Genomic DNA, 12,222 nt, shown 5'->3' with positions numbered 1-12,222 from the left:
TGTAAGCTATGAAAGACTAAATTTAACTAAAATATAGTCTCATAACTCCAAAAATAAACATCTTTATGAATCTTAATTGAAGGATTTCAAAGCCAGTGGGGGCCCTAATATTGTGCGGGTATGATGTTCTAAACCTTAATATTTCTAGAAACTCTCACGGGAAGGCTAAACGGATTCCTTCGACCATGGGAAACTTTGAATAGACTGAGTGGAGTCTTCAAACATTAGAACGGACATCAGAGACATCCCAAATTATAGTTGGTGCCGTCAAATGGTGGACTTTCCCGAGCAAGGTTGAGTCTTCACGAACTTTGGTTTTAATCCCTAAACATGTACGAGGAAGTCCCAAATGGGTGTCTTATGCTACGGTATGCTACGAGTGAATAATAAATCATCTTGAGCTAGTCAAGCGGACACTCTACACTCGTGACATCAAAAATTGATGCCAAAGTGACCATTATGTGTTCCTTCTTCTCTCTTCGCTCGCCGTAAGTGTAAGGATCCACACACCTTTAATTTTTTTTTTAATTTAAGTATCTCAATTTGCGTGCCCATAAATTCATTCATGAAACTCGTCAATATGGGTGTATTTCTTAGGAAAATTTGATATTTTGGAGGCCATAGTGTATTCATTTTTTCGATCCAAGGTCGTCTGGAAAAATTCATCGACGATCGAGGTGATTTGAGCCTGATTACGTGTCTTGCCGAATGAAATTTATTGGTCCGGTCGAAGACGTTCGACTGACAAATGTTGCTTTCTTAGGAAAATTTGATGTTTTGGAGGCCATAGTGTGGTCCATTTTTTCGATCCAAGGTCGTCTGAAAAAATTCATCGACGATCTAGGTAATTTGAGCCTGATTACGTGTTTTGCCGAATGAAATTTGTTGGTCCGGTCGAAGACGTTCGACTGACAAATGTTGATCGGTTGCAGCTTAGACAACAATAAGAGTCCAACAGATTAAAAACATACATCGGCCGGCTAAATCGCCAACAGAAGATCAGTTGTTCAATCAAAGAAGTCTGACAGACAAAATGCAGATCAACCTTTTGTCTAAGGGAAAGCCAAAATATAATAGAACGACCTTGGTCGTGTGCCCTTCAATACACACCAGAGGATCTCAAATGAATGTATTGAGCTCTAGAAGCTATGTATGCATGAAATATATTGCCATGTCATTCAAGCCAATATCAAAAAATGATGTCAACAGGCGTTAGTAACACGGCCTACTTGGTGATCATGTTGCAAACAAATGATTGTTAGCCTAGTCTTATTGGAGTAAACAATCTTATACCACACATTACTAATTATTGAATAGTAACTTAAAACGTATTGAAAATCTCTCTTTATTAAAAAAAAAATATCTTAAAAAAACTTAGATGGAATAAATCATTCATGTGTAGATGTGATGTGCTCATTTAAGCCATCAAAATTTGCATTTGCATCCCATGTTGGTGCAATTTTTAAGTACTGTATGTACTCATTATTACTAGTTATTAGATGTGTTATATCACTTTTAAAAAATGGATGCTCATGTATAAGTTTATGTCCTTGCAAATGTAGACAGTCTTGCTCACCCCTACTTTTATTATTAGATTCACTATCAATATCAATATCATCAACAATTGAGATACTACCAATTGTTTCATATCCTTCATCATCATGAGGGAATCATTTATCTCATTCCAAAGTTGCTTGGAATTTTTGGGTTGAGCTTATCATCTTTGAAGTACTCCTAAATAAAAAAATTTCAGTAAATAAAATATCAATTTTAATAACTCATATTTTAAAAATAATATACATGATAATACTTACAGATCCGTGATAGCATGTTCGGTAAAGATGTTCGGGAATGATTCTGATATTTTGTGATTAACGATATGATATTCTTTCTGCGTTGGAATACTCTTCACATAAATCGTAGGAACTTTTTTGAAAGCATTTGCTAAAACAACCGCAATCACCTCATCGTCATCGATAGGAGTTGCAATAAATACATCATTGCTTAGGTAATGACAGATTAGATTTAATGCACATGAATTATGTTTCATGATTTGAGATATTAATTCTTTCAACTTCATGTATGCATGCCGACATGAATAGGCTTGCTTCGACTTTCTAAATATTTGGGCACAAGTTTCTTCGATACAATTAATTTACTATCAACTAGGCAAAAATTTCACTTTTTTATTAACATATTTCCGCTAAATTTAAATAACAATATAATATGAAGCATCCAAAGTTGTTATAGGTGTCTTCGCAATAAAAAAAAAACATTGGGAGCTCAACGGAGGTGCTTTGAATAGCTCGTGAAAGGCTTCAAATAGTTTCGTCGTCGGTGCTTTGATGGAGGTCCTTCGATGCCGGTTGCTTCGATGATGCTTCGATGGAGAAATTGGAAGTGCTCGCTCATGAGGGGGAAAGACAACTTAGGGCACGAAAGGGCTTTGATGGATGAATCTTCGATCTTTTTTAATCAAATGAAATTGCCACGCCACACAACACTTTTACCCATGTGGATCCACGTAAAACCATAATCATCATGTGTCATGTGGGGTTACCATTTAATCTACTTCAAAGAATTTATTTTTAAGCCAATCCAATTAAAATAATAATAATTTTTTTTTTTAAATTCTCTTTAAAATTTTGCATAATAATAATGTCGGCTACCTTTCACAAAATCCCCATTCATCAACCTCTCCAGCCCTAATCCTGCCATGGCTCTCAGCAAACCCTACCTTAAGCCGCCCCCCGCCGCCCTCCTTCCTCTAAGAACCCTAACCCTAATGCCCCCAAGCTCCCTGAACCCGTCACTTCCCTTGCAGGCAACCGTCTCAATCTCCATAACCGCATCTTAACCCTAATCCGCGAGAACGATCTCGACGAGGCCTCCCTTCTCGTCCGTCACTCCATCTACTCCAACTGCCGCCCCACGATCTTCACCTGCAACGCCGTACTAGCTGCTCTCCTCCGTCAATGCCGCTACTCCGACCTGCTCACACTCCACCGTTTCATCACCCAGGCCAGCGTCGCCCCCACGGTCATCACCCACAACCTTCTCCTCCAGGCCTACTGCGACTGCCGCAAAACCGATACTGCACTGGAGCACTACCGACTCATTGTCAAAGAAGATTCCCCAGTGAACCCCTCGCCTACCACCTATCGGATTCTCGTCAAGGGCCTCATTGACAACAACAAGGTAGATCAGGCCGTGGATCTCAAGAATGACATGCTTGGTAAGGGCCACTGCCCGCCGGATGCCATTGTTTATAATCATCTCATGACTGGTTTTGTTAGGAACGATGAACCGGATCGCGTTATTGAATTGTACGAGGAACTGAAGGAGAAGCTTTCTGTGGCTGGTGGAGATAGTATATATGATGGCATTGTGTATGGAAATCTAATGAAGGGGTATTTCATGAAGGGGATGGTGAAAGATGCCATGGATTTGTTTGAACGAGTTCTTGGAGAAGGTTCGAAAGTCAGGTTTGGCCCCGTGAGCTATAATATGGTTATGGATGCATTGGCGAAGAACGGGCAATTGGATGCTGCCATTGGATTGTTTGAAAGGATGCTGAGAGAACATGATCCCCCAAGGAGGAAGACAGTGAATTTGGGAAGTTTTAACGTGATGATAGATGGTTTTTGCTTAGCTAGACGGTTTGAGGAGGCAATACAAGTTTTCAAAAGGAGGATGGGGGAGAAGAAGTGCAATCCAGATGTTTTGTCCTATAACAACTTGATTCATCACCTTGGGAAGAACGGTTTGGTTGCAGAGGCTGAAGAACTTTACAAGGAGATGGGTGAGAGGGGATTCAGTCCTGATGAATACACTTATGTTTTGCTGGTAGAATCCTGTTTTGGAGCTGGAAGGCCTGATGATGCAGTGGATTACTTTAACAAGATGGGGGAATCTGGTTTGAGGCCAAATGCTAATGCGTATGATAAGGTTATCGGTGGACTGGCAGACATTCAAAGGCTTGATGACGCACGAGTATTTCTGGATCTTATGTTGGAGAGGGAGATAAAGCCAAATGTGAAGAGTTATGAGATGTTGGTGCAGTCCTTTTGCAATGTGGCAAGACTTGATGATGCACTGAAGGCATTGAAGGATTTGTTGATGGATGAAGGAGTTAGTCTGAGTGAAGAAATGAAGGAGCTTGTGTTGGAGGCATTAAGGAGGGAATCAAGAGAGGAGGATTTCTCGAAGCTACTCGAAGAAGTTGAGAGGGAGAAAGCTGAGGCTGCAGCCCGGGCTGCGGAGGAGAAGGCGAAAGCTGAGGCTCTTGCGAGGGAAGAAGAGGAGAGGAAGAAGGCAGAGAAAGCTGCTAAAGAGGCTGCTGCTGCCAGAGCAAGTGCTGCAGCCATTGAAGCAGTGTTGGGAAGAAAGAAGTTGACTGATAACAAGGAAGAGGAGTCTCCTGCAACTGTTTCTGTTGCAGCTGAAGAGAAGGTTGGAGACTCTGGTTCTGCAGGCGATGGATCATTGAATGAGGTGATTCTTGAGAACAGTTCAGCAGATGTGAAAAATGAAGGTGGAGGGATTGCTTAGCAGGTAAGCTTGACATGAATCACACTTTTAAATGAACTTTATTTCACAGTAATTGTCTGTTTGTGTTGATAATTTAAGATCTTATTGCAGATGTAGGTTAGCATCCTGGTGCTGTTGAATTTTTTCGCTAAGGTTTCAGCTTCATTGTCAAAATCATTTTGTTAAACACAGCATTATAATGAGATAATTATGTGAGTGTAACGAGCGAAATTGCCTAGAATTTCCATAGATAAATATAACTGTAAAATATCATATATATTAGTGAAAATATTTCCTAACCTGCTTTAATTCGTCTTTAAAGCAACTTATTGTGTTACAAAAGGGGAGAATTTTACATGCATACTACTCAATTCCTATGTAATTACATATCTAACACCACCTGAACTTCAATTTTTACTCATATACCACCTTTACTGTGCATGAGAAGGCGAATTTCACTTTTTAAATATTAAAATAGTGATATATTTGATGTGATATAAAACATTTGGATGGTATTAGTATAAAAATCAATGTTTAGGTGTTAAATATGTAATTACACAGGAATTGGTAATCATTGGACAAAATAGCCGATTGCTGTAGTGTCTTAGGCCCTTAATCTGATCTTCACATAAAAAACCCATCATTTTAACTTGACAAATATGAAATATATATTTTTCATGCTAGGTCAGTGGCATGTATGTAAAAATTTAAGTTTAGGTGTTATATATATAAATGCATAAGAATTGATCTATATGAATGTAAAGTTTCCTTATTACTTTCATCATTGATTATACCCATGGGCATCATCTTCTTTGCTACCAATTCTTACCTTGCTTCACTGCATTGTTACATCATGCTACCTGTTCCAAGCTTTGAACCCAGTCTTCCTACACAAGATTTGAATGGAACCTAAAATTTTAGGCTCGATTTAGGATCACTTTTGTTCAAACGTTGCGAATCTCGTTGCCTACACAAATTCTTCTTCGAACGCTGCGAGTTTTGTTGCCTTCTTTGTCAAGTTCCTATTGGGGCTTCTTCATCTCTGTCATGAGCTTTTTGATTGCATTTGAATGTGGATCATAAAAACTATTTTTTGTCTGCATTCTCAAAAAGTTTTGGTGGAAAAGCTGAATTTTATAACATGATTCTAGCTAAAGTCGGTGGATGCCTGAAAGCTGCAATTTTTGAATTTTTTTTGGGTTGGTAGATGTAGCAGTGCGGTGCGATCTGGACCATACTATCGAGGCATTTGAGGAAATAACTTTTTGCCAGCTTTCTCAAGAAATTTTGGTGGAAAAGTTATCATTTTTAACCTGACATGGCTAAGTGAGATGACCGCCCCTTATTACTCGAATTGTTCCTTGTGTATACTGATGACATCATCAAGAAAGATTTGAGCTTCGATACGATTGACAAGATCGATATAAGGGTGAACCGTCTCCCGCATCACTGATGAATAGAAAGTTTCTGGACAGAGCCCTCTTAAGAAAGACTCTTCTCAATAATTTTATATCTACTCCTGGAATCCGGTGGGCTTCAATGGAGAACTTGCGGAAGTATTCTTTGAGGGATTCCCCCTCATTCTAGCAAACTCCCAATAAGTGAGATGAATATTTGACGATCTTTCTGTTTTCTATGAACTGGTTTGCTATGAACTACTCTATGAATATTATGACAAATTCATTGATGTTTTGAGGGATTTGAAAAAAAAGAAAAAACCAAGTTATCATAGTTTCTCGAACAGTGTTTCTTTTGCAGTAACTTCACAGTTTTTTCTTCGAACAACTGCATCATCCCCAAACAAATCCTAAGTTATATATATATATATATATATATAGATATATAAAAGTTAATAATGTTGATTTTATTAATTTAATTGAAAAGTTGGATATTATGTAAAGAAATATCAAAATTGTGTGTTAAATATGTATATACAAAAAATTGTGTGATGCGGATGCAAATTTCATCCATTTAGATTTATAAATTTTATTATATTAACATGATTTTTTTAATGTTATTTAGGTTAATAAAGTTCAAATAATTTTTTAAAAAATCAATCTATATTTTTAATTTTTATATATTTTAAATAATAAACATAAATTTTATATTATATTTACAATAAATAAAAATTAAAACAACGGCATACAGTATTACTAAAGAAGCAAATTGAATCACGATTGATGCAAATTGTATTAAAATGCATTTAAAAATAATAGAATTTGTTTCAAGATTAATATAAGTTTATATATATTATAATAATTCAAAGCAAATTTAATAACATTTAAATATATCTTCATATAATTTGTCTCAGAGTATTCTGATGAAATTTTTAATTAACTATTTTTCAATTAATATATTATTATATTTTAAACAAATTATTTATGATGCAATATATAAATATGTTCATAAAAATAAACAAACAAATAAATAATTACAAAACTAACACATGATATGAATTTTGATCTATGAGTGAACAATTTTAAAAAATTAAGGCGGGAGTGAGTTATAGGCTTCCAGCGTTAAAAAAAAAAAGAAATTCTGTGAATAAAAATTCAAAATATACATGCGATTGTCTCATTATTTTATAGATGTCCATTCAATCAATTATAAGTGCGGGCAGCGTTTTCAAAACGCCATCATACCATTTGATTTGCGCTTTTCGTCAGTTTATCCGAAACCACATTTGGGCTTTTACACTAAACGCAGGCCGCGGGCCGAACCCCGCAGCTCGCTCTCTGACCGCGTTTCAGGATAAGCAACTTATCCTGAAACGTACAAGCTGCCCCAAACCCACTTTAATTAGTTTTTTAGATTGGAAGATTTACATACTTACCACCCAATTCCTATGTATTTTCATATGTAATCTAAATTTCAATTTTTCCTTGCATGACACTTTACTTATGAGTATATGAAAATGTGTATTTCACTTCCTATATAATATCAAAATTGAAATTTTAAATGTAATAAAATAATTACATAGAAATTGGGTGGTATGTATGTAAATCCCCCTTTACAATTAACATTTATATAATTAGTAAATGTGCATTTCTCCCTCACTCTCTGCGCTTTCGCTCCAGGTCTTCACTCTCGCAGGCGATCGCTGCAGTGTGGCCATGGCGGCCTCCACTCTGCAATCCTTCTATTGGATTCCGATTCCCATCTCATCTCTTCTTAAAAGCCCTAAAACCAAATCACCCGCCTTCACTACCTCCTCCGATTCCCACTCCACAGCCAAATCCCAACCTCTGTCACTCCACATCGGCGCATTCCCCAAACCCTCCCCACATACTGTCCTAGATTTCCCACCCGATTTCTATCATCTATACCCCATTTCACTCCCACTTCCCTTCCTCCAATCCTTCGTCCGATCTTGCCTCCGTGGCGGCGTTTCCACCGACGATCACTACGGCGGGGACTATGCGTGCGGCGGCGGCATCAGCACGCTGCTGATGAGCACTACTCTATCCCCTTTCCTGTGCACGTTGGCTGGTAATCCGACGTTCGTCTCTGGTCTTTTGGCGTGGGTGCTTGCTCAGACCATGAAGGTGGCTTTGAATTTCTTCGTGGATAGGAGGTTGGATATGGGAATTCTTTTCAGCTGTGGAGGCATGCCCTCCTCTCATTCTGCTTTATGTATGGCGCTTACGGCTTCAGTAGCCTTTTGCCATGGGGTCGGCGATTCGCTTTTTGCTGTTTGCCTAGGGTTTAGTCTTATTGTGATGTATGATGCCATTGGTGTCCGGCGACATGCAGGGATGCAGGCTCAGGTCTGCGCTTTTCATTCTTCCTTTGTTTATGGTATACTGAAATTGCGATCACTGTTTTTTTCATTATCCTTCATGTTGGCTCAGTTAATTTACGGGCATATTACATAAGTACTGCACAATTCCTATGCATTTACACATCTAAGACCTAAAATTTACCTTTTGCATTTATGACACTCAAATCTTTTATATCATGTCAAAAACACCACAATTTTAACTTCTAAAATGTCAGAAACATAAAAAGTGGTATGTATGCAAATCTTCCTTTAAATTGATGTTGTCTTATATGATATGTATAATGCAGTTTGGATGTTAAGTTTTTATATTTTATACGAATTAGCCCCATCTAAATCAAAGTTTTGGATCCACCATTTACAGTGTCATTAATTCAAATAATGAATTGATTGTTAACTGTAGTTTGATTGCTAACCACTTAAGTTAAGATTTCATTTGTCTTATTGATATTGTTTGTTTACTTCGCTGAAGTTAGTAGCACATTTGTGTTTAATTGATAGTGACCAGACTTGTTACAATTAGGCCATGGCTGATCTTTGTCAATCCTTTAGCTTTATCTGATGCAAATTTTGATTTTATTTTTTCTTTAATGAATATAGAATTATTTTTCTTATCCTTGAACTTATGGTGACGCTTACTTGTCATTTTTTCATGCCATCAGGTTTGTAAAGCAATTCTATCTTTTTCATTCCATGAAATAGATACATTTCTTTCGATAGAAACTCGTCACTTTTTGTGCAATAAATTTTTTTTTCCTGTTTTTGCAGCGTCTTCTTCTTCTTCGTCTTTTTCCTTAGAAGTTATTTTTTTTTTGCTTGTGCTACATGAGATTTGTGGATTTGGTCAATAAAATAAGTTTTTGAAACTCTTGCTTAAAAAATGGTCGTTATCTTTGAGTTTTATTCTTTAGGAAAACAATAATAACAAGCCTTTATCCTGCTAAGTGGGGTCGGCTCTATGAATCCTTTTTCTCCATTGTGTCCTATTAAGTGTCGTAGTTTCATTTAATTCTAATAAATTATGATCATTTTTTATACGACAAACCTTTTTTTTTAGCTCTACCTCTACCTATTTTAACATAAGTCAAATCTAAAACATCGACTCTCCTATGGGTCATCAGATGGTCGACGTTTAATTTTACCAAACCATCCAAGGCTACTCTATCTAGTCTTGTCTTCTACTAGAGCTACTCCAAACATTTCATAGATATATCCGTTTCACATGAGCATTTTCATTTCAACAACACTTATTAATTTTATGCTTCTCTTTTACATACTAACATTTTGCGCCATAAAGCATTGCATTTGTTGCCACCATCTTATAAAGTTATCCTTTAAGTATTATGCACCACTTTTCTTTCACAAAATATGTCCAATGCATTTATCCACTTCAACAATCTAACTTAATTCTACTAATAACATCTCCATCTATATCACCATCATATTGAACAATAGACTTATTGAACGATAGACTCGTGATATCTAGAATGTTTACTCCTTTTAATGATTTGACCACTTATTGTTATAATTCTGCCACTAGAACTACTATTACTACTAAAATTACATTCTATATACTTTGTTTTAGACATACTCAAATGAAAGGTTTTAGACTCTAAAGTTAACCTCCATAGTTCAAGTTTTACCCGAACTATCTCTCTCTCTCTCGACTTATCTACAAGAAGAATATCATCAACAAAAAACATACAACAAGATGCGTCCACAGAACCTAGTTCAGTTTTTCTCAAATCTCAATATATATGCTCCTTATAAAGCACATGTCACCTATTGGAGATTTTATTGAAATTACTAAATATTTTAGTGATTATTGTTCTGGCCTTCCTTTTACTACCTTTTAATAAACACATTTTTTTATATGAAAATGTTAATTTGAGTTTCTTTTACCTTGTTGGCTTCTATATGTGAAAACCAATTTGTTGTATATCTCCGGAGGTGTAATCATGGGGTACGAGTGCTGCCCCTAAATTTTTTTCTAAATTCTTTAATATCTTATATTATATTAAAAATTTTGCTTCTTAAACATAAATTCTTAATAATAATTTAATATTAATTATTGATGTGTTATCAATAAATTTTTATTATCTCACATGAATCTCGAGGTATTTTTTAACAAGAAAACTTCCAGATTCAAAGTCAAGGTTATCTATTCCCCTGATTTTAGCAAGTTTTAAATCAAATTGAACGTTTCAACAGGACGAACCCGATGATACTAAAATTGTTTCGATCCAAGTCCAATCGAAACATAGATCAAGCCATTAAAACACTTTTGAACATTTTGGATCATCAATTGAATGGTCAAATGAACTCCAAATTTGACATATTTATTGTCAAATTTAGCTTCTCGATAAGAGAAATCCAACGAGCCCAAGCTCATTTTAAAAAAAATCTTCTATGATCAAAAGGAATTAATATTAGTCGTTCGATTAGGTAGTTGAGAAAGTTATTTGCCAAAATACTAAAATTCTTCTACTCTAGAGGGTATAAATAGACTCTCTTTCTTCAAATAAGGGGGGGTGGAACAAAAGAAATTTTAGAGCCTATTTTGGATTGAATGCCTAGTGATAACTATTGGCCTCCGTAGTTGTCGATCACCTCTCGTAGGCCATTATCGACCACGTTGGTCGCACCTGCACGCAGTTGTCGGTAACCTTGCTTGCTAACGTCGCATCTAAAATACGTTCATAATGTATAATGCCGTATTAAAGACCCAACGATAACTTTTGCTCTCCAGAACTACCGACCACTTCTCGTAGGCCGTTGTCCACCATTGCCAGCTGCCCTTACTAGTCATTGTCGGCAACCTTTAATTGCTAATGTTGTATCCCAAATGCGGCCGTAACATATAATGACATATTGAGACCCGACAATAATTTCCAGTCTCCATAGTTCTGACCTCTATTTACTACCATTGGTCGTCATTACCTGTTGTTGCCCAACATCGATCACCGATAACTTTTGCTTACGATTATCGCATTGAGAATATGACAATTTTGCCTAACACCTGTATCTTTCTTAACACCATTTATTGATAAATCAGTGTCTAGTATTAAAATAAATTACCATTCTGAGCGAAGAGGTCCAATCATTAATGCTATTGCAGCCTCTGATTACGACCTATATGGCCAAATACTTTTACATGTATGTTTAGGGCCGCTGTAGCTTATTAAAACGCTGCTGCGTAATAGCTATGTCAGGAAGTTGCTGTGCAGAAGCCGTTGCAGAGAAGTTGGTTATCTGTTTATTTTTTGCAATTTTGCAGTAGATGTGCTGTTGCTGTTTCTGAACAAATGATCTTTATGCCCATGTAGTATAATGTTGTTTATAACATAATCAATTATGCTAACACATTTCATACTTAAAAACAAATAGCCAGTTTAAATGTTACAAAATAAAAACAGACATCTCACATAACAGTAACACAACGAACAAAGTTTAAAAAAAATTGATTAAAATAACTATGAATAATAGTAATATTATTTTTAAAATGTAGTTGATTAATTCCATGAGATAATCCGTTCTCTAACGATGCTCTCCATGCCTAATCACTATCGGTGGTGGAATCCTCGAATCAATCTACCCACATCAATAATTCACAGTTCTCTATTCTTTTACTTAGACACTTGTAAAATTATCTTTCATAGCTATGTCGCTGTCGTTAATAGTGCTGCCAAAACGGCTCGTTGTTCGCAAACAGCTCGTGTTCGTCTCGTTAAGAAGCTTGTGTTCGACTCGTTAAAAAGCTCGTGTTCACGCTAAGTTAACTAGCCGAACATGAATAAAGATTTGTTCGTTCGTGTTCGGCTCGAAATTATCCGAACACGAATAAAGATTTGTTAGTTCGTGTTCGGCTCGAAATACTACTAATCAATTATATATATATATATATATATATATTT

At 36.3% G+C, this 12,222-nt stretch overlaps 2 protein-coding genes across 6 annotated transcripts in view; both read left to right on the top strand.

Moving 5' to 3' along the window:
• Positions 1 to 2,743: 2,743 nt before the first annotated feature.
• LOC110025758 (pentatricopeptide repeat-containing protein At3g49240-like) lies at positions 2,744 to 6,241 on the top strand. 4 transcript variants are annotated; one of them, XM_020726400.1, is made up of 2 exons: positions 2,744 to 4,554; positions 5,738 to 6,241. In XM_020726400.1, the coding sequence occupies exon 1, from the start codon at positions 3,229 to 3,231 to the stop codon at positions 4,549 to 4,551; it is 1,323 nt and encodes a 440-aa protein (XP_020582059.1). In that variant the 5' UTR covers positions 2,744 to 3,228; the 3' UTR covers positions 4,552 to 4,554; positions 5,738 to 6,241. The 4 variants fall into 4 exon arrangements, with proteins under 4 accessions (XP_020582059.1, XP_020582060.1, XP_020582062.1 ...); XM_020726401.1 differs by lacking the exon at positions 5,738 to 6,241 and adding an exon at positions 4,642 to 5,444; XM_020726403.1 differs by lacking the exon at positions 5,738 to 6,241 and having other exon boundaries at positions 3,133 to 3,198; positions 3,297 to 5,445.
• A 1,337-nt stretch (positions 6,242 to 7,578) lies between these two features.
• Positions 7,579 to 12,222, top strand: part of LOC110025759 (uncharacterized membrane protein YuiD) — a 7,463-nt gene continuing 2,819 nt past the window's right edge. Inside the window, exon 1 of one of the 2 annotated variants that reach the window (XM_020726404.1) lies at positions 7,579 to 8,297. In XM_020726404.1, the coding sequence (XP_020582063.1) occupies positions 7,644 to 8,297 (654 nt within the window). In that variant the 5' untranslated portion in view covers positions 7,579 to 7,643. Of the gene's footprint in view, positions 8,329 to 12,222 lie in introns of both variants that reach the window. The other variant, XM_020726405.1, reaches the window with a different exon arrangement.

This window comes from Phalaenopsis equestris, unplaced genomic scaffold (genome assembly GCF_001263595.1).
Source record: "Phalaenopsis equestris unplaced genomic scaffold, ASM126359v1 Scaffold000329, whole genome shotgun sequence".
In the NCBI taxonomy this organism is placed as follows: Eukaryota; Viridiplantae; Streptophyta; class Magnoliopsida; order Asparagales; family Orchidaceae; genus Phalaenopsis; species Phalaenopsis equestris.
Note: the sequence above shows the minus strand (reverse complement) of the source record. Positions and strands in the feature narration are given on the sequence as shown.